The 22778-nt window shown below is 40.3% G+C and overlaps 1 protein-coding gene across 3 annotated transcripts in view; it reads left to right on the top strand.

Annotated features, from left to right (window-relative positions):
- Positions 1 to 4084: 4084 nt before the first annotated feature.
- SLC5A10 (solute carrier family 5 member 10) overlaps positions 4085 to 22778 on the top strand; it is a 71822-nt gene continuing 53128 nt past the window's right edge. Inside the window, exon 1 of one of the 3 annotated variants that reach the window (XM_049110263.1) lies at positions 4085 to 4211. In XM_049110263.1, the coding sequence (XP_048966220.1) occupies positions 4134 to 4211 (78 nt within the window). In that variant the 5' untranslated portion in view covers positions 4085 to 4133. Of the gene's footprint in view, positions 4212 to 19565; positions 19744 to 22778 lie in introns of those variants that run through there. The other 2 variants (XM_035716891.2, XM_025428188.3) reach the window with 2 other exon arrangements.

Raw genomic sequence — 22778 nt, 5'->3', positions numbered from 1 at the left:
AGAATAGTCCATTCAGAGGGGAAAATCAATACAAGTGTTTTATGGAAAAACCTGCTGGTAGATCTACTAGACAGACTTTTTTTTTAAATTTTTATTTATTTATGATAGTCACAGAGAGAGAGAGAGAGGCAGAGACACAGGGAGAGGGAGAAGCAGGCTCCACGCACTGGAAGCCCGACATGGGATTCGATCCCGGGTCTCCAGGATCGCGCCCTGGGCCAAAGGCAGGCGCCAAACCGCTGTGCCACCCAGGGATCCCTACTAGACAGACTTTAAAGAACTGTCTTAAAGATGCTCAAAAGAACTAAGAAAACAGTTGTGGAGAAAAAATCATGTATGAACAAAGCAGAGATATCAATAAACACAAAAGCTAAAAAGAAATCAAATTCTGAAAAGTATAACAAATAAAAAAATTCCCTAGCAGGATTCAGGCAAACTTGAGCAGGCAAAAGAAAGAATCAATGAACTTGAAGATAAGAAAATGGAACTAAGTCTGAGGAACAGAAAGAGGAAAGACTGAAGAAAGGGAAACAGAGCCTAAGGACCTGTGCAACTCTGTTAAGTGGATCATCATACGTATTGTGGCACACCTTCTTAAAGAAAAGAGAGGGAAAGGATAGAATATTTGATAAGTAGTGGCTGAAAAACATCAACATTTTATGAAAGACATGAATATGAACAGGCAAGAAGCTCAATAAACTCCAAGTAAGATGAATTCAGGGACACTCATACCAAGACACATTATAAACAAAATTCAAAAAGTCAGACAAAGAGAGAATCTTGAAAATAGCAAGAGAAGAGATGAGTCACATACAAGGGATTCTCAGTAAGATTATCAGCAGAATTTTTTTAAGGTTTTATTTATTCATGAGAAATAGACACACAGAGGCAGAGACATAGGTAGAGGGAGAAGCAGGCTCCTTGAGGGGAGCCTTATGCAGGACTCAATCCCAGGACCTTGGGATCATGACCTGAGCTGAAGGAAGGGCCTCAATTACTGAGCCACCGAGGTGTCCCAAGAGATGGAAATCTTAAGAAAGAACCAAAAAGAAATACTACAAACAAACACTGTAACACAAAAATAAATGCCTTTGATGGTATAATTAATACTAAACACAGATAAGGAAAGAATCTCCAAACTTGAGGATATATCAGTAGAAACCTCCAAAGATAAAAGTAAATATAACAAAGATTGGAAAAAAGAAAAAGAATATCCAAGGGCATGGGACAACTGCAAAATGTGTAACATGCCTATAATAATATCAAAAGGGGAAGAAATAGATATATTCAAAATAATAATAATAATTTCTCCTTAATGTCAGACACCAAATTATAGATTCAGAAAAGTCAGAAACACTGAGTAGGATAAATACCAAAAAGTACACCTAGGCATACCATTTTCAAACTACAGAAAATCAAAGATTAAAAAAAAAAACTAAAAGAAGCCAGACGGGAGGGAAACATTTTACCTATAGATGAACAAATATAAGAATGACATCCAGCTTCTCCTTGGAAACTATGCAATCAAGAAGAGAGTGTAGTGACATTGAGAGATAAAACTAACCAACTTAGAATTCTGTACCTTATGAAAAAATAATAAAGAAGAAATACTTTCTCTGACAAAAATTGAAAGGATATGTTGGCAATATATTGGCCATACAAGAAATGTTTAAGAAGTTCTGTAAAGAGAAGGGAAAAATATAGGTCAGAAACTCGGATCTACATAAACAGAAGAGCATCAAAAAAGGAATAAGTGAAGGAAAAATAAAAACTTGTCTTATTTTTAATTGATCTAATAGGTAACTGTTCAAAATGATAATAGCAACAATGTATTTGGTATGTGTATGCTTGCCTATAAAAGAAATGAATAATAGCAATGATATAAGAATGGGAAAGAAGAAGTGGGATTATTTTATTATAAGTTAATCACACTATTTGTGGCACAGTACACTTTTTAAAAAGATTTTATTTATTTATTCGTGAGAGACACACAGAGAAGCAGAGACACACAGGCAGAGGGAGAAGCAGGCTCCCTGAGGGGAGCCCAATGTGGGACTCGATCCCAGGACCTCGGGATCACGATCTGAGCCCAAGGCAGATGCTCAACCACTGAGACACGCGGATGCCCCAACATAGTACACTTTTATATGAAAGTGGACTTGGATTAGTGATAAATGTACAGACATAGTTCACTTCGTTGTGCTGTGCGGATCCTGTGTTTTTTACAAATTGACATTTAGGGCAACCCTGCATCAACACCATATTTTTCCAACAACATTTGTTCACCTTGTGTCTCTTTGTCACATATTGGTAATTCTCACAATATTTCAAACTTTATTATTATTATATTTGCTATGATGATCTGTGATCAGTAATCATTGATTACTCTTGTAGTTGTTTTAGGGCACCACATACCATGCCCATATAATATGATGAACAAAATAAATGTTGTGTATGTTCTCACTGCTCCACCGACTGGCTGTTTCCCCATTTTTCTCCCTCTCCTCAGACTTCCCTACACAATAATATCCAAATTAGGCCAGTTAACAACCTTACAATAACTTCTAAGTGTTCAAGTGAAAGAAGAGTCTCATGTCTCACTTGAAATCAAAAACTATAAATCATTGAGCATCTCAGAAGCTGAGACAAGCTGAAGGCTAGGCTTCTGGCACCACGTAGCCAAGTTGGGAATGCAAAGGAAAAGTTCTTGAAGGAAAGAGTGCTACTCAAGCGAACATATGGATGACAAGAAAGTGAAACAGCTTTATTACTGATGTGAAATGTTTAGGGGTCTGGAGAGAAGACCAAACCAGCCTCAATATTCCCTTAAGCCAAAGTCTAACCCAGAATAAGGCCCTGACTCCCTTCAATTCTGTGAAGGTTGAGAGATGAAGAAGCTACAGGAGAAAAGTCTGAAGCTAACAGAGGTTGGTTCTGGAAGTTTAAGGAAAGAAGCTGTCTTCATAACATAAATATGCAGGGTGAAGCAGCAAGAGCTGATGTAGAAGCTACAGCAAGTTCTCCAGAAGATTGAGCTAAGATATTTAATGAAGATGGCTACACTTAACAACAGATCTTCAATGTAGATGAGACAACTTTCTTTTGGAAGAAGATGCCATCTAGAACTTAGCTGGAGAGGAGCAGTCAGTGCCTGGCTTCAAAGCTTCAAAGGTCGGGCTGACTCTTTTGTTGGGGGTTAATGCGGCTGGTGACTTTAACTTGAGTGCAATGCTTTATTACCATTTTGAAAATCTTAGGGTTCTTAAAAAACTATGCTAAATGTACTCTGCCTATGCTCTATCAGTGGAAAAACAAAAACAAACGTGTGACAGCACATCTATTTCCACCATGGTTTACTGAATATTTAAAGTCCACTGGTAAGACCTACTGCTTAAAAAAAGATTTCTTTCAAAAGGACAATGCACCTGGTCACCCAAGAGCTCTGATGGAGATGCACGGTGAGATTAATGCTGTTTTCAGGCCTGCTAACGTAACATCCATTCTGCAATCCATGGATCAAAGACTAATTTTTAACTTCCAAGCCTTCTTATTTAAGAAAATATGTTTCATAAAACTATAGCTGCCATAGATAGTGATTGCTCTGATGGATGTGGGCAAAGTAAATTAAAGACCTTCTGGAAAGGATTCACCATTCTAGATGCCATTAAAGATATTTGTGATTCATGGGAGAGGTCAAAATGTCAACTGTAACAGGAGATTGGAGGAGGTTGATTCCAGCCCTACGGATGACTCTGAGGGGTTCAAGACTTCAGTAGGGGAGGTAACTGCAGATGGGGTGGAATTAGCAAGAGAACTAGAATTAGAAGTGGAGCCTGAAGAAGCGACTGAAGTATTACAATTATGATAAAACTTCAACAAATTATGAATTATTTCTTATGCATGAGCAAAGAAAGTGGTTTCTTGAGATGGAATCTGCTCCTGGGGAAGATGCTGTGAAGATTATTGAAATGACAACAAAGGATTTAGAATGTTCCATAAACTTAGTTGATAAAGCAACAGCAGAGTGTGAGAAGATTGGCTCTAATTCTGAAAGAAGTTCTACTGTGGGTAAAATGCTATCTAACAGCATCTTGTGCTACAGAGAAATCATTCATAAAAGGAAGAGCCAATCAATGCAGCAAACCTTATTGTTGTTTTATGTTAGGAAATTGCCACAGCCACCCCAGCCTTCAGCAGCCATCAACATTAAGGTAAGACGCTCTGTGAGTAACAAGATTATGACTTCCTGAAAGCTCAGATAATGGTTAGCATTTTTTTTTTTAGCAATAAAGCATATTTAAGTTAAGATATGCATTGTTTTAGACATAATACTATTATGCACTTAATAGATTACAGGCTAGTGCAAATGTAACATTTTTAAAAAGATTTATTTATTTATTTTAGTGGGGAGGGAGGCAGAGGGTCAGAGAAGAGAGAATCTCTTTTTCTTTTTTTTTTTTTTTAAGATTTATTTATTTATTCATGAGAGAGAGAGAGAGAGGCAGAGACAGACAGAGGGAGAAGCAGGCTTCCCATAAGGAGCCTGATATGGGACCCGATCCCAGATCCCAGGGTCACGCCCTGAGCTGTAGGCAGACACTCAACTGCTGAGCCACCCAAGTGTCCTGAGAGACAGTCTTATGCAGATACCACATTGAGCACAGAGCATGATGTCAGGCTTGATCTCATGATCCTGAGATCACAACCTGAGCTGAAACCAAGAGTTGGTTGCTTAACTGGCTGTGCCACCCAGATGGGGTGTGCCACCCAGATGCCCCCAAACATAACTTATATGCACTGGGAAACCTAAAAATTCATTTGACTTGCTTTATTACAATATGCACTTTATTTTAGTTGTCTGGAATTGATCTCACAACATCTTCAAGGTCTTCCATACTTACTACTCAGTATTGCTGTGAACCTATACCAAACCCCAACAAATAATCCAATTAAAAATGGGCAGAAGACATAAACAGTTTTCCAAGAAGACATACAGTTGGCCAACAGACACATGAGAAGATGCTCAATATCACTAATCATCAGGGAAATGCAAATCAAAATCACAATGAGATATCACCACACATTGGTCAGAATGGCTAAAATTAAAAACAGAAGAAATACAAATTTTGGCAAGGATGAAAAGCAAAGAAACATTTGTGCACTGTTGGTGGGAATGCAAGCTGGTGCAGCCACAGTGGATAAGAGTATGGAGTTTCCTTGAAAAATTAAGAAAAGAATTACCATATGATCTAGTAATTCCATTACTGAGTATTTACCCAAAGGAAATGAAAACACTAATTCAAAAAGATATACGGTCCTCTATGTTTAGTGCAGCATTATTTACCATTTACCATAGCCAAGATATGGAAGCAACCCATGTCCAACAATAGATGAATGAATGGATAAAGAAGATAGAAATGTGTATATATATATATACATATATACACACACATTGTGTAGAGAAATGTATGTGTGTGATAGAAATTTGTGCATATATATGTGCATTGTGTGTATATATACATACATATTTACACACACACATATATATACACAATGGAATATTAGCCATAAAAAGAAGGAAATCTTGTCATTTGCAACAACATGGTTGGATCTACGGGGTATAATGCTAAGTGAAACAAGTCAGCCAAAGAAAGACAAATGCCATGTGATTTTGCATGTTTGTGGGATTTAAGGAACAAACAAAAGAAACAAATAAAAAAACCAGGCTCTTAAATATAGAGAATAAACTGGTGGTTGCCAGAGAGGAGCTGGGTAAGGGATGGGTGAAACATGATGCACACTGTGTACTGTACACCTGAAACTAATAGAACACTGTATGTTAATTATACTTAAAATTTTAAAATAAGTCAACAAAAATTGCTGGTGGGAGACAATGCTCGTCAAGCAGTTTCACACAATGTGATACAGATCCAAGCGTTTTAGAACAAGAATTATAGCAGCCAACCTATGTTGCCCTCAGTTACGTGAATAGATTCATGACGGTTGCCACTTGCTGAGAGCCAGTCCCTAAAGAAGATTCACCTGAAGCTCTTGATGAGCTTGTCCAGCTCAGGGTCCTGAAGGAATGTGTCCACTCCACCATGCCACAGCAGGGGAAGCCTTACTCCCCCCATTACTCTGCCCAACATCTCGTCCTCTTCATTCTGCAGCAACACCCCAACAGGCAGTGAGTACCACTGGGAGGAGGTGGATTATGAGGAATGGGACAGCGATGAGCCTGGACCACAGAGAGTGCCATCAGCTCAGAAGCTATCCTCAGCTCCATGCACAAAAACGGAGAGGAAGAGAAGCCTTTTGTCTGCCCGGTTCCTGGATGTAAAAAGAGATACAAGGTGAATGGTATAAAGTACCATGCTAAGGACGTTGTGGTAGAAGTTACAAGATAGCTCGGGACCCTTGACACCACACAATCAATTTCCATCCACAGATGTCAGCTGAGATTATCAGGAAGTTGCAGCAATAACATGCGGTCCTAACTCTGCCAAGAAATCCTCACCCAGCTGTTGCTGATTTTTTAAAAAAATTATTTATGATAGTCATACAGAGAGAAAGAGAGAGAGGCAGAGACATAGGCAGAGAGAGAAGCAGGCTCCATGCACCGGGAGCCCGATGTGGGATTCGATCCCGGGTCTCCAGGATCGCGCCCTGGGCCAAAGGCAGGTGCTAAACCGCTGCGCCACCCAGGGATCCCCATGTTGCTGATTTTGAAAACAGCCAGCCCCCCGCCCCCCGGAAAGCATTCAGCAACCCTTTAAAGAATGAAATGTATGCTTTAAATTTTTTTTGAAATTTTGCAATGATGTATCTTTGCAGAGTTAATGATGTTGTACATTTGAACACGTAATCATCATATCTATTTTCATTACTTTGATATAAGGTGCTAAACAGAAAAAGCTCTAGGCAATTTAGCATATTTCCCTAAAAACAAAATAAAATTGAGGCCATATTGCATATTGTTTAGTTGTGTTGCAGTGATATCAGTTGGGGGGAGAAGGTGCTGGAACCGAGATTTCATTTCCCCCCAAGATTGTGATGTGATTGGTTTTTAACACATCAACTCACTGTGTTCAAAACCAAAGCAATACATTCATTATCAAACTTGGTACCATGCCCTACATAATGGAGTTAGTATTTGTGAGCCAAAAGACTTTAGGTAATGGAAATATAAATAAGAATGCTTAACATAATATACTAAAAATATTTTCATGCCTAACATTCATAAAAGATATGTTTTCTGCGTTTATTATTATCTTGCGAATCCTTTCCCTGGTTAAAAAACTGAAAGTTTTGCCATCTGATCATCTTAGTGTTATAAATGGCTTTTTTGAACAAAATAGTCTATTCGGTTTACTCATTAATTCGACACACATTCAATGAGTGCCTTCTGGGTGCAAAGGATTCAGTTTATGCCTCATGATATTTGTGGACCAAGATACCAGTTTAGCAAAATGTTTTTCTCTGAAATCTGTTAGGAAACACTTTGAAATACTGAAGTGCAAATTTTGTGTGTGCAAAATTTACCTTTATTCTTCATCTTTAGGTAAAGTTTTAAAGCACTTTGTAGTTCTCTATTGCCAACATATTTAATGTTGTGTGTGTGTGTGTGTGTGTGTGTGTTGCCAATTCTTTCAACTGCTGCCCTAAGAAACCCATGGCTTGCAAATAATTAAAACACAAAGCATGTTTCTTTTTTTAAAAAATATTTTATTTACTTATTCATGAGAGACACAAAGAGAGGCAGAGACACAGGCAGAGGGAGAAGCAGGCTCCATGCAGGTGGCCTGACATGGGACTCGATCCTGGGTCTCCAGGATCACGCTCTGGGCCAAAGGCAGGCACCAAACTGCTGAGCCACCCAGGCGCACCCCAAGCATGTTTCAAAGAGAATTTTTTGTTAAGACCTCTATTGCCTCTTCTTTATGCTCATTGTATTTTTAGACTTTTTTAAAGGTACTTTTCCCATCACATCATAGAGGGCTGTATTCTCTTTGCAAATAATCTGCTTAGCTTTAGAAATATTTTGCCATAATATGAAATTGAGCCTTACTGACAATTAACTGCTTCTTGCAGCAAGTGGCCAAAGAGTGGCTAATATGACCCGTTAGAGTAATCCACGTCTAGGCCATACTCTAAAGTTTTTCTCATCAACAATACCATCATGACTTGAGTGTTCTTTTCTCCCAAGTGCTAGTCCTTAAACATGAGAGTTTACCGGTTGTCTCATTATGCAATAAAAATTGCTTTGAGATGGCTAACTGCCTGCAAAACTGGTGAAAAGTGAACTAGAATTGCCTATAAAATAACTTTCTTCCCATCTTCCCATTTGATGAAAATCTTACAGCTGGGAAGCAGGTGTCCTTCCTCAGTTTTTCAGACAGTTCGAAAGAATGGCAATTCTGGTGGCCAGATGGGTAAGCCTCTATATTTTTAAGTTGTGAATCCCTCATAATGAGGGATTTTTAAAAAAGATTTATTTATTAATTTGAGAGAGAGAGAGTGAGCACACAAATGGGAAGGGCAAAGGGAGAAGGAGAGAGAGAATCTTAGGCAGACTCCATGCTGAGTCACCACAGAGCTGACTTAGGGCTTGATCTCAAAACCCTGAGATCACAACATCAGCCAAAACCAAGAGTCAGAGGCCCAACCAACTGTGCTACCCAGGCACCACTTAATAAGAGATTTTAAAGTATTTATAAAGATGTCAGGCTCCCTGCAAGGAGCCTGCTTCTCCCTCTGCCTGTGTCTCTGCCTCTCTCTCTCTCTTTCCTCTCTTCTCATGAATAAATAAATAAAATATTTTTAAAAATAAAGTATTTATAAAGACTACCCTCTAAAAATTTCCTCAGATCTCTGAAGAGTAGTCTTGGTTCTGAATATACAGTGTACCCTCTATGTTTGAAAGGGTGATTCAGACATGAGAAGCAACTAATTGGTGCATAAGAAGGGCCTGCTTGGCTATTTCATATCTACCTACAATTGACCAAAAAAAATTTTAGGCCAGTAATTATTATTTAGCTTTGTTCCTTCTAGTGCAAGAAACTGTAGGTTAGATCAGTAGTTCAACAGCAGAACAGTCATAAAATAATCATTGTACATGTTAAATTACAACTATAAAGCAAATTCAATTTTTATTTACTTATTCATTGTGACATTATTACTAAACAGGGAAGGATAGGAATATTTTGCTATACCATATATAGTGAATATATTGTACTGTGTCCATGAAAACTGTGCTTTAAATGATATTTTCATATGTTCTGTTGGGGACAGAGCACATTAAATTTGAAAGCAACAGAAGTTTGTTTTAAAACTGAAGGCAACTTAATGAATCACAATTCCTGCCAAGTAAAGGCTCAGTTGGTTAAGCGGCTGACACTTGATTTTGGCTCAGGTTGTGATGTCAGGGTTCTAAGACTGAGCCCAGCTCTGTGCTGGGTGTAGAGCTTGCATGGGATTCTCTCTCTCCTTCTTCCTCCACCCCCTCCCCCTTTGTTCTCTCTCCCCCCCACCAAAAAAAAAAAAAAAAAAAGAAAAAAGAAACAGAAATAAAAGGAAAACTGCTTATAAATGTAAATGAAATCACATTTAAAACAAACTGCCCCTGACACAAAATAAAAAATAATAACAAAAAAGAAAGATCTAAAACTATATTGCTGTTAACCTAAAAATGCCCTATAAAATTTAAAAAAAAAAAACTTCACAAAAATGTTTAGACTGATTTGATGAAAAAACTGGGTACCTAGGCAAGCTGACTCACAAAATAACCATGACACTAGGATTTCAATTGTAATCCCCAGGGAAACCACTAAAGAAACAGGTAAAAAATACATAACAAAAGAAGAAGGAGATCAAAATGGTAGACTAGAAAATATCTATGCAACACAAAAGAAGGGACTAGTGGAGAAATTGTGGTTCAAGAAAGATATGACAGGACACATGAGTGGCTCAGTTGGTTAAGCCATCTGCCTTTGGCTCAGGTCATGATCCCAGTGTCCTTAGATTGAGCCTGCATCAGGCTCCCTGCTCAGCGGGGACTCTGTCTCTCTCTCTGCCCTCTGGCTCTTCCCCTGCTTGTGCTCTCTCACTCTCTCTGTCAAATAAATAAATAAAATCTTTTAAAAAAAGATATGAAATAGAAGACAAATAGCACATTGGCACAAGTGCTTCTTTATCAATAATTATATTAATGTAAATAGATTAAACTCTGCAATCAAAAGACAGAGAAATTGGGAGACTAGATTTATTTATTTATTTATTTTTAGTTTTTTAAAGATTTTATTTATTTATTCATGAGAGACACACACACACACAGAGGCAGAGACACAGGCAGAGGGAGAAGCAGGCTCCATGCAGGGAGCCCGACTTGATCCTGGGTCTCCAGGATCACACCCTGGACTAAAGGCAGGTGCTAAACTGCTGAGCCACTGCCCCGGGAGACTAGATTTAAAAAAATCACGATCCATTTATAGCTGTCTACAAGAGAATTGATCTCCAAAGACACAAATAGGTTGAAAATGAAAAGATGGAAAAAGATATTTGATGCAAAGAGTATCCAAAAACAATTGGAATGGCTTATACAAATATCAGGCAAAATAGACTTTAAGATAAAAATTGTTTCAAGACAAAGGACATTATATGACTATAAAAAGGTCAATCCATTTAGAAGATATAATAATTATAAATATATATGTACACTGGCAACAAGGTCCCAATACATTGGAAGAAAAACAGAATTGAAGGGAGAAATAGACAATTCAACACTAATAGCTGGAGATTTAAGCACCCACTTTAATAATGGATAGAACAACTTGATAAAAGATCAATAAGAAGAGGATTTGAACAACAGTATAAACCAATTAGACAATGAATATGTACAAGACATACCACTCAACAGCAGTGGAATATACATCCTTCTCAAGTGCACACAGAACATTCTCCAGGACAGATCATATAAGAGATCACAAGACAAGTCTAAATAAGTTTAAAATGACTGAAATCCTACAAAGTATCTTCTCTAACCATAAAAATAAAACAGGAACCAGTAACAGAAGGAAATCCAGAAAATTCATAAATATGTGGAAATTTTAAAAACATTTTAAAAAGAACCCCTGGGTCAATGAAGAAATGAGAAGGTGAATTAGAAAAAAAAAAAAAACACTTTGAGATAAACAAAAATGAAGACACAATAGCAAAGGTTATATGATTTATGAAAACTCTTCAGAAAGAAATTTATAGCTGTAAATGGCTATATTAAAAAAGAAGAAAGGTCTCATATAAATCACTTAATTGAACACCTAAAGAAACTAGAAAAAGAAGAACAACTAAATTTAAAGAGCAGAAGGATGGAAATAATCTGGTATAAAGTGGAGATAAGCAAAAGAAAAAAGAGAAAAACAGTGGAGAAAATAAATAAAGCCAAAAGTTGATTCTTTGAAAAGGTCAACACAGGGACACCTGGGTGGCTCAGTGGTTGAGTGTCTGCTTTTGGCTCAGGTTGTGATCCCAGGGTCCTGGGATTGAATCCTGCATCAGGTTCCTCACAAGGAGCCTGCTTCTCCCTCTGCCTATATCTCTGCCTCTCTCCATGTGTCTCTCATGAATAAATAAATAAATAACAGCTTTTTTAAAAAAAAGAAAGAAAGAGAAGGTCAACACAAACAACAAACCTCTAGCTGGATTGACTAAGAAAAAAATCAGCAAAGACTCAAATTACTGAAATCAGAAATGAAAGTGAGAACATTACTACTGATGTTACAAAAGCAAGAAGGATTGGTTATAAGAGAGCACTCAGAGAGTACAACAACAGACTGGATAACTTAGATGAAATGGACAGGTTCTAAAAACACCCAAACTATCAAAACTGACTCAAGAAGAAATAGAAAAATTGAATAGACCTATAACAAGTAAAGAGATTGAATCGGTATCCAAAAAACTCCAACAAAGAGAAGCCCAGTACCAAATGGCTTCACTGGTGAATTCTATAAAACTTTTAAAGGGGAATTAACACAAATACTTCCCAAACTCTTCCAAAAAATTAAAGAGGTGTGTTATGGGTTGAATATTTGTGTCCTTCCAAAATTCATATGTTGAAGCCACGACCCCCAAATATGACTGTTTTTGGAAATAAGACCTTGTGGAGGTCTTATTTAAGCTTAAGAGAAGTCATAATGTTGGGGCCCTGATCCAATTGATTAATATCCTTATAAAAAGAAACAGAACCTCTCTCTCTCTCTCTCTCTCTCTCTTTCTCTTTCTCTTTCTCTCTCTCTCTTCCATGTGAGGACATAGTGAGAATGTGGCCATTCACCAATCAGGAAGAGAGCTCTTGCCAGGGACAGAACCAGCTGAACATTTTGATTTGGGACTTCTAGGCTCCAGAACTATGAGAAAATAAATTTCTCTTGTTTCAGCCATCCATTCTATATTTTGTCAGGGCAATCTGAGCTGACAAGCTGAGAAAACTAAGACAAGGAGGGAACACTTCTTAACTCATTCTATGAGGCCAGCATTACCCTGATACCATAGCCAGGCCAAGATTTCACACAAAAAGAAAATGATAGACTAATATCTTTTATTGAATATTAATTGAAAAATTCTCAACAAAATAGTAGCAAACCAAATCTAGTACTTTATTGAAAGGATTATACACATGAGCAAATAGGATTTATTCCAGGAATGCAAGTGTAGATCAACATACAAAAATCAATGTCACATACGATATTAATAGAATAAAGAGGAGGGGAGCCTGGGAGTATCAGTCAATTGAGCATCTGCCTTTCGCTTGGATCATGATCCCGGGGTCCTGGGATCAAGCCCTGCATTGGGCTCCTTACTCAATATGAAGCCTGCTTTTCCCTCTCTCTCCACCCCTCCCTCTCACTCATGCTCTCTCTCTAAAATAAATAAATAAAATCTTTAAAAAAATAGAATAATGAGGGAAAGCCCACACATAATCTTTTCAATGGCTGCAGAAAAACATTTGAAACAATCCAACACCCTTTCATGATAAAAATATTCAACAAACTAGGAATAGTAAGGAAGTTTCTCAAGATGAAAAGGGGTATATATGAAAAGCCCACAGTAAGATACTTAATGGTGAAAGGCTGGAGTTTTACCTTAAAATCGAGACCAAGATAAGATGTACTCTCTCAACCACTTCTATTCAACATTGTCCTGAAAGTTCTAGGAAGAGAAATCAGGCAAAAAAAAAAAAAACAAAATAAAAGTCATACAAGTTGGAAAGGAAGGAGTAAAACTAACTCCATTCACAGATTACCTAATATCATATATAGAAAATCCTTTAAAAAAAAAATTCCTGAAGAATCCACACCAAAACCCTATCAGCGCTAACAAGTTCAGCAAAGCTGCAGGATGTAAGACCAACAACCAACAGTTGTGTTTCTATACACTAGAAATAGTCAAGAGTCTTCTCTGCCTCCCAGCACCTATATGCCTTATACACTCCTTACATAAGACCCCTGTGGGGCTAACCAAGGTTTGAATTGGCTAATCTGGCCCTATGCTGAGAACCCTAAAGCATTCCGGCCGTGGACCTAGCGACTAATGATGTTGAGGGTCTTTCATGTACCTTTTGGCCATTTGTTTATCTATTTGGGTCTTGTGCCCATTATAACTGGATTATTTCTTTGTTTTGTTTTGCTTGCTATTTAGTTGTATGAGTTCTTTATATATTTTGGGTATTAACTTCTTATCAGATAGAGGCTTGCAAATGTTTTTTCCCCATTTTACAGGTTGTATTTTTAGTTTGTGATTGTTTCTTTTACTGTGAAGAAACCTTTTAGTTTGATGTAGTCCCACTTATTTTTTATTTTGTTGCTTATGTTTTAGGTGTCATGTCCAAAAATCATTGCCAAGAGCCATGTCAAGAGGTTTTTTTTCCCCTACATTTTCTTCTAGGAGTCTCATGGTTTTGGATCTTATATTTAAGTCTAATCCATTTTAGGTTAATTTTTGTGACTGGTGAAAAATAGGAGTCTAGTTATATTCTTTTATATGTGAATGTCCAACTTTCCAGCACCATTTATTAAAGAGACTGTCTTTTCCCCATTACATATTCTTGGCTCCCTTGTCAAATATTAGTTGACCATATTTACTTGAGTTTATTTCCGGGCTCTTAGTTCTGTTCCATCAATGTATTTGTCTGTTTTTATGCCAGTACCATACTGTTTTGATTACAATGTAATTATAATTATAAATTATAGTATAGTTTGAAATTAGAAGTGTGATGCCTCCCACTTTATTCTTCTTTTTCAGAATTTCTTTGACTATTTGGTGTCTTTTGTGCTTCCACATAAATTTTAGGACTGTCTTTTCCTACTTCTTTAAAAGAAAAAATACCATTGGAATCTTGATAGGGATGGCATTGAATCTAGAGATGGCTTTTGGTAGTATTGAGATGCTAGTAATATTACTTCTTTCAATCCATGAACATGGGATATCTTTCCATTCATTTGTATCTTCTTCAATTTCTTTCATCAATGTTTTAATTTTCAGAGTAGAGCTCTTTCATCTCATTGGTTAAATTTATTCCTAAGTATTTTATTTTTTTTGATGCTATTGTGGATGAATTTTGTAAAGTTTCTCTTTCAGATAATTCATTGTTAACATATAGAAATACTACTGTTTTTTTTAAATTTTTATTTATTTATGATAGTCACAGAGAGAGAGAGAGAGAGAGGCAGAGACACAGGGAGAGGGAGAAGCAGGCTCCGTGCACCGGGAGCCCGATGTGGGATTCGATCCTGGGTCTCCAGGATCGCGCCCTGGGCCAAAGGCAGGCGCTAAACCGCTGCGCCACCCAGGGATCCCTGTTTTTTTATGTTAATTTTGTATCCTGCAACTTTACTGAATTTGTGATTAGATCTAACCCTTTTTTGATGGAGTCTTTAGGATTTTCTATATATAAAATCATATCATTTGCAAATATAGATAATTCTACTTCTTCCTTTCCAATGCTGATTTTTTATTTCTTTTTCTTGCCTGACTGCTCTGGCAAGGACTTCTAGCACTGTGGTGAATTGGATTGGTCAAAGTGAGCGCTGTTGTCTTATTCCTTAGAGGAAAAGCTTTCAAACTTTCATCATTGAATCTGATGTTAACTGTGGGCATATCATGTATGCCCTTTATTATGTTGAGAAAGTTCTTGTTGTCCTAATTTGTTGAGTTTTTATCATGAATGGAAGCTGAATGTTATCAAATGCTTTTTCTGCATCCACTGAATGATCATAGGATTTTTTTCCTTTTGTTCTATTAATGTGATGTAGCACACTGATTGATTTGCATATGTTGAACCATCCTTGCATTCCATGTAGAAATCCCAATTGATCATGGTGAATGATCTTTTTAATGTGCTCCTAAATTCCATTTGCAAGTATTTTCTTGAGAATTTTTGTGACTATATTCATTAGTGATGTTGGTCTGTATTTTTTCTTTTCTGGTAGTGTCTTTTTCTGACTTTGAAATCAGAATGTCGGCCTAATAAAATGAATTTGGGAATATTTCCTCTTCCTTTTTTGGAAGAGTTTGAGAAGGATTGGTGTTGATTCTTTAAATGTTTGGCAAAATTCAGCAGTAAAGCCATCTATCTGGTGCTGGGTTTTTCTTCATTTGGAGCTTTTTGATTCCTGATTCAATCTCCTTAGTAGTGATTGGTTTATTCAGACTTTCTGTCTTCCTGATTCAATCATGGTGGTTTGTATGTTTCTAAGAATTTTTTTGGTCATTTTCTTCTAGGCTGTCCAGTTTGTTGGTGTGTAATTTTTCATAGTAGCTTCTTATGATCCTTTGTATTTCTAAGACATCAGTTGTACTGTTTCATTTTTCATTTATAATTTTGTTGGTTGGATCTCCTCTATTGTTTTCCCTGGTTAACCTAGATAAAGTTTCATCAATTTTATTTATCTTTTCCCAACCAACTCTTAGCTTAATTAATCTTTTCTATTGTTTTTTTGTTTTCTCTTTCATTTATTTCTCTCTAATCTTTATTATTTCATTCCTCCTGCTAACCTTGGGCTCAGTTTATTCTTTTTCTCGTTCCTTGAGGCATGGTGTTAGGTTGTTTATTTAGGATCTTTCTTACTTATTTTTAAAAAGTTTTATTTTAATTCCAGTTATTTAACATATAGTGTTACATTAGTTTCATGTGTACAGTATAGTGATGCAACAATTCCGTATATCACCCAGTGTTCATCATACTTACTTCTTAATGTAGGCATTTGTTGCTTTGAAGTTCTCTTTTAGAACTGATTTTGCTGCATCTCATAAGTTTTGGTATGTTGTATTTCCATTTTCATTTGTTTCAAGATACTTTTTTATTTCTCCTTTAATTTCATCTTTGATCCATTGTCGTTTAGGAGACTGTTCTTTAATTTCCATGTATTCATGAATTTTTTGGGTATTCTTTTCATTATTGATTTCTAGTTTCATACCATTGTGGTTAGAGAAGATACTTGGTATGAATTCAGTTTTCTTGAATTTGCTGACTTGTTTTGTCTAATATAAGTTGTTTTGTCTAATATGTTTGGTCTAGCATATGGTCTATTCTAGAAACTGTTTCATGTGCACTTGAGAAGAATATGCATTCTATTATTGTTAGACATAGTGTTCTGTGTATGTTAGGTCCATTTGGTTTGTAGTGTTGTTCAAACCGTATGCTGTTTCTTTATTGATTCTCTGTCTTGATGATCTATCCATTGTTGGAGTTGGGCATAAAGTCCCAACTATTATTGTATTGCTGTTTATTTGAAAAGAAACTTCTTAATGGATACAGGATTTTACCTTGGCTCAGTACATTTATACATAATACCAAGACCACCAAAGCCTTTTAAATCTCAGAAATCTATTTTTATCAAGGTAAAATATACATAATGTAAAATTAATCATTTTAAACATTTTAAAGTATACCATTCAGTGGCCCTTAGATAGCTTCAGGATGGGAACAAGACATCAGAAAGACCAAGGTATGATGAGAAGTCTGGAACTTTTAGCCTTGAGTTAATTAATCCTTGGTGGCCAGTGATTTAATCCATAATGCCTGGGTGATGAAATTTATGTAAACATCCCTACATGATGAATAGGGTTCAGGGAGCTTTCAGGTTGGTGGACACACCCATGTACTGGGACCCTTTTGGATCTCACTCTATGTACCTCTCCATCTGGCTGTTCATCTGTACATTTATAATAATCTTTATCATATATATACTGATAATTGTAAGTAAAACATTTCCCTGAATTCTGTAAACCATCTAGCAAATTATGAAATCTGAGAAGGGGATTGTGGGAACTTCCAACATTTATAGATGGTCAGTCAGAAGAGTAAGACTCTTTAAGAACTTAGACTGTGGGGTCTTCGCTAACTTGGGTAAGTCATGGCAGAATTGAATCAAATTGTAGGACACCTAGTTGGCATCCAGGGAGATGGAGAATTCATTGGTGTGGGGAAAAAAATCCCCACACATTTGGCATCAGCGGTGGTGTTGGAAAACATGACATAGGAGTTTCCTCTTGGGATGGATGCAGCTTAATGATATGGCTGGCTTCTTGGCTGGGCAGTCCCATTCATTCCTGTCCTGGGTGAGTTGGGCCAGAAGACTTTGATCTGAGTGCGGTCATGTTGGGTAGGATGGGGTGGGAATATGGAATGTGATTGGGCTTAAGTGTGGAATTTCTCATGTCCTTCACTGCTGTCCTCTCCCTGTCCTTGTGACCATCCACTCCTTGTGACCTCTAGTCCCCAGAACTTGTTACCATAGGCAGGCGGTTTTATCCCTAATGGTTTATTTCCTTCTGAGACCCAGGCTGAGGAGAGGGGACCAAAGACTATTTTTCAACCTCTTTATCTTTAGGAGACTGCTTTAATAAATTTCGATAGTATCCAGTTGGGTCCTTCTGGTATAAAATGATCTTTTGATTCACGATATGCTTCTAGCAATGGCTTGGAAAGTAAACACCATTGGGGAGGCTAGCTGGCTGACGGTGTGGGTAGTTGGGGAGGGGGCAATGTGCGCCTGCCTGAATTTACTATACACAGTGACTTAGTTGCTCTGCCGTGTCTAGTTTTGCATGTAATCTTTAAACAGTCTACCTCGGGTTACCAAGTAACAGGTGCAGTTGGGTTTTTGCAGGTCAGTATGTTCCCAGCTCACTGCTCACTCATTAACACTTCTAGAAGAGCTGCGTGTCCCGGTTAAACTCCAAATACTTTGCAAAGCCACGGGCAGTGTCGGAGACATCCACCAGGCTGTGGATAATGATTTCATTAGTGAGTAAGCATCTGAGACTCTATGGGTTCCAGTGGAACCAGAGCCATCATTTTCACCAATGGGGAACATCTGGGGTCAGATCTGGAGGGCTGAATCCCAGCTCTGCCCCTGACATGGCCAGATGACAGATGGCTTAGCCTCCTGGCCTCCATTCCTTGACTGTGATATGATGTCACCTACTCTGAGTGAGCGACAAAATGTGACAGCATGCAGAAAGGCGAAGCATTGTCCTTAGCTCCTGGCAGGCAACTGCTGGATGTGTCCCTCCGTGGACGTCCTGAGGAGACCACGGAGACCTGAACAGAGATGGTCACAACGAGGGGCTTGAGATTGTTTCAACTGGTCTAGAAAAAGAAAGCAAAAATGAAACTGTGAAACTTCCCAAAGACTTTCAGTGGTTAAGAGTATTTAATAATAAGGAAAAAGAAAGCAGAATATTTGGCAACAGGCCTTTATTGTCCAAATCTGGGATGTTCTGGGGCCGAGACTCTTGTGGCTGGAAGTGAACCACATGATGCAAGAGTCATCATCCCAAGCCTCTCTAAGTCCACTCATGGCCTAACAGCCACAGGACATGGTTGCCCACCACAGTGGTGTCCCCAGACGTGAGACATCTGTCTCCAACCTTCCATGCTTCTTATACAAATTATTTTATTTTTTTTAAAGATTTTATATTTTATTCATGAGAGACACAGAGAGAGAGGCAGAGATACAGGCAGAGGGAGAAGTAGGCTCCCTGCAGGGAACCCAATATGGGACTTGATCCAGGGACCCCGGGGTCACGACCTGAGCCAAAGGTAGATGCTAACCATTGAGTCACTCAGGTGCCCCTTCTTATACAAATTAAATAAAGGTCAAGCCACACATCAGGTAACTGAGCCCTTTCTCGGACTATTCTGTTTGCCTTTGGATGCACTAAACTGTCTATCTATCTATCATCTATCTATCTATTTATTTATTTATAAAGTATTTTGAGCAGGCTCCACACCCAACATGAGGATCGAACTTGCAACCCTGAGATCAAGAGGCACATACTTTACCGACTGAGCCCACCAGGTGCCCCCTAACTCCCTTTATTTTTCCCAAACCTCCTCTGAGTTTAGGGGGGACTCTCCCCCTTTCTCACAGTCAGGATTTGCTTCCCGCTGGGGGGCAGAGGACACCCTGGCTGCAGTTGGAAGCAGCTTCCCTGCACGCGGCTGCCTTGTGGGCTGGAGATGCCACCATCCCGGCTCGGTTTAATGATCAATTTACTGCCTGCCGGGAAGCCCTTTCTGACCCGGTCCAGCCTCAGTTCCTCTTGCTCAGAGCTGGTGTCTGCTGCAGAATGACGGCTGACAACTCCACCGGCGACCCACATGCTCCCCGGCCGCAGCTGAGCGTCACCGACATCATCGTCATCACCGTGTATTTCGCTCTGAATGTGGCCGTGGGCATATGGGTGAGAGGCCCGCGGGGGGCGGCCGGCCAGGGTGGGCACTGGGGCTGGGAACCCGGCATCGTCTCTCCTGGAGGCCTGAGGTCTGCTGGGGTCCTCCTCCCGGCCCTGGGGTGGATTTGTCCAAGACTTTGACCTAGTCCCTTTCTCTTTGGGCAGTGGCTGCTCAGTGTCCAAGGTGAGGAAGAGGAAGTCCTCTCCAGTGGGCAGGCGGGGCGGTGTGTGGGAAGCTCACTGGGCTTTCGCTCGGCCGACAAGCTGGGTATCCAGTACCGTGTCCTCCTCCCAGCCTCTGTCTCCTCCGTCAGATGGGCCTACGGTGTGAACATCTGCGCAGCTGCTCCCACACCGGCTGGGTCAGGATCCAGAGAAGGGGAGGGGCACACAGAGCCTGGGGACCATTATTTTATTTTATTTTAAATATTTTATTTATTCATGAGAGACAGAGAGAGAGAGAGAGAGAGGCAGAGACATAGGCAGAGGGAGAAGCAGGCTCCACACAGGGAGCCCTATGTGGGACTCGATCCAGGGTCTCCAGGATCACACCCTGGGCTGAAGGCAGCACTAAACCTCTGAGCCACCCAGGGATCCCCAGGACCTTTATTTTTAAAAGGACTGTGTCCACCAGCCTAGTCTAGTTCCTGAGACAGCTTCTCTCACCTTCGATGAGGAAGAGAAGTGATTTAGGCCATCACAGACTCCAGCAGCAGTGAGGCCACTGCTATGCAGGCCCTGTGCTCATCACCGGGTCCCCACAACCCCGTTTACAGATGAACCCCAGTGCTCTGGGGTCTGGGACTTACCCAGTGAACCCCAAGTCCTTGTGCATAGGGGAGGAGAGGTTCCTCCTGTCTACTCATAATGCTGACCTTGGAGGACTACGTGGCAGGGAGGTGAACACAAAACCAGCTTTGGGTTTGCAGAAGCCAGGCCCTTCCTCCTTGTCTTCAGAGCTCCCCAGGCTAGCGTCCCTGAGCCATGGTACATGGTGGTCTCATCCACGGGGGGAGAATGAGTATCCTTTTTTATCCATTCCAGCCCCTGATTTAAGCCCGAGTGCCAGAGGCAAGAATGTCACATTCCCAGCTCTGGCATCCTAAAAAGCCGCTCAGCATTCTGGGCCTTGGGGTCTTGATCTCTAAGACGGACTCAGCACCTACTTCATCCCAAGCCCCGAGTGCCTGAGTCAGAGGAGTTCTGCTACCCAAGGTGCCTACATGGGCTCGGATTCTGCTGCTGCTGCTGTTGGTTCTATAGCAGGAATGGTGTGACGGTGCTGGGGGTGCTGGGGGCGCTGGGGTCAGGGGTGGTGGCAGCAGGAGTAATTGGAGTTGATTCTTAGGTGGCGGAATAGTAAACCACAGGCAGGTCAGGGCTGGTGGTCGGGACCGCTGGCTTCTAGTCCCCACTCTGGGTACTCGGAGTAAGTTACTTAACCTCTCTGGGCACGTCTCCTGAAATACGCAGTGCAGATCTGTGCAGCCCACTTCTCATGGCCATTCCAAGGAGCACAGGTGGCCAGTGGATGGGAAAATCTGTTGCCAGGCATAGCACGCTGTTTCTGGGTGAGCCGGTGGCTGGGAATTCAGGGGAGGGGCTGCCAGCGACAGAGGCTTTCTGGAGGAGGTGAGGTGATGGCCAGGTGTTGGAGGTCAGCAAGCTCCGAAGAGGGAAGAGGAGTGGGGAGAAGGCCTTCCTGGCCAGCATGGCTGGGGAGATTTAGTTGGACGCACACATCTCAGAAAATGTTTTGGGCATCTGAGCCACCCGGTGATTGGGGCCCATCGGCCTCTGCCCGGGCCCCACCTCCCCCAGCTTGGCTGGTGCTGTGGGCCATGAGGCTGTGGGAGTTCTGGCCTGTCCCTCCAAGCAGGCCAGGCTGGCCCAGCTCGGTGCTGCTGGCCGGATGGCTGTGAGCATATGCAGCAAAGAACAGAGCCAGACGAGAAGGGTGCCAGAGCCAGATTGTGGGTGTTCATCACTCAAATGCAGATGGGACAAGCTGGGTTGGACAGGTGCACCTGCCAAGGTGCTCTGACATTGCGATTAGTAGAACCTGGGGGAGGAGGACCTTTAAGGAGGTGAACCTGGATGAGGAACCTTGAGCTGACCCTTTGCATCTATTAGGGTCTCTGTTAACAAGTGACAGAAAACCTAGATCGGATGAGCTTGAACAACGAAGGAAATGTAATAATGTCCATCTTGAAAAGTCCAACAATAGATAAGGCTTCAGGCACAGTAGGATCCAGGGGTTCACAGCATCATCAAGGCTATGGGTGCATTTCACTTGGCTTTCTCAGCCTCCACCCACGTGTGGCATTGTCCTGAGCCCAGTTTCCTGCACTGATGCCCAAACTGTCTGCTCAGCCTGGGTTCAGATCCTGACTCCATCACTTGCCACTCTCAGCTCTAAAAGTCTTGACTTCCTCATAGGTAATAAAACACTGCATACAAATAAAGCACTTGGAATCAACTCTGCTGCCAAGGGGCACTCAGTGAATATTAACTAGGTACACATGGCTGCCAGCATCCCCAGAGCCTTGGCATCCTCCTCCACCTCCTAGGAGGCCAGGAGCCATCCCAGCTTAAGTCCACAACTGCCCTGAACCAGGTGTGACAGCAAAGGAATATCATAGGTCCCAAGGCTTAGATGAGTCAGGACTCTTGGAGCTCAACACTGGGTCTGGATCACTCAAGCCAATTGCCAGGAAGAAATGAGACCCCTTCAGGAAGGGAAAGGGCAAGAAGGAGGCAATTGGCAATGCCCACCATATCCTTGGAAGACGAGGAGATGTTAGGAAAAATCACGGGTTAAGAACAGAGCTGCTCTCGAAGTTGCACAGTGCACAGCCTACACAGCTGGATGTGACCATCCTGGCCAAGACTCCTGGAACCTTCATATAGTACTGCATTCACTGTGGCTGGATCATAGCTCACAGAAACTGATGGGAGTTCAGGTGGGAGAAAAGCAAGCAGGACTCATATCAAAAGCTTTGAATGACAGATGCAATCAATTCAAGAGAACCATCTTAAATATG

The sequence above is a fragment of the Canis lupus genome, chromosome 5 (assembly GCF_003254725.2).
Source record: "Canis lupus dingo isolate Sandy chromosome 5, ASM325472v2, whole genome shotgun sequence".
Classification (NCBI taxonomy): Eukaryota; Metazoa; Chordata; class Mammalia; order Carnivora; family Canidae; genus Canis; species Canis lupus.
Note: the sequence above shows the minus strand (reverse complement) of the source record. Positions and strands in the feature narration are given on the sequence as shown.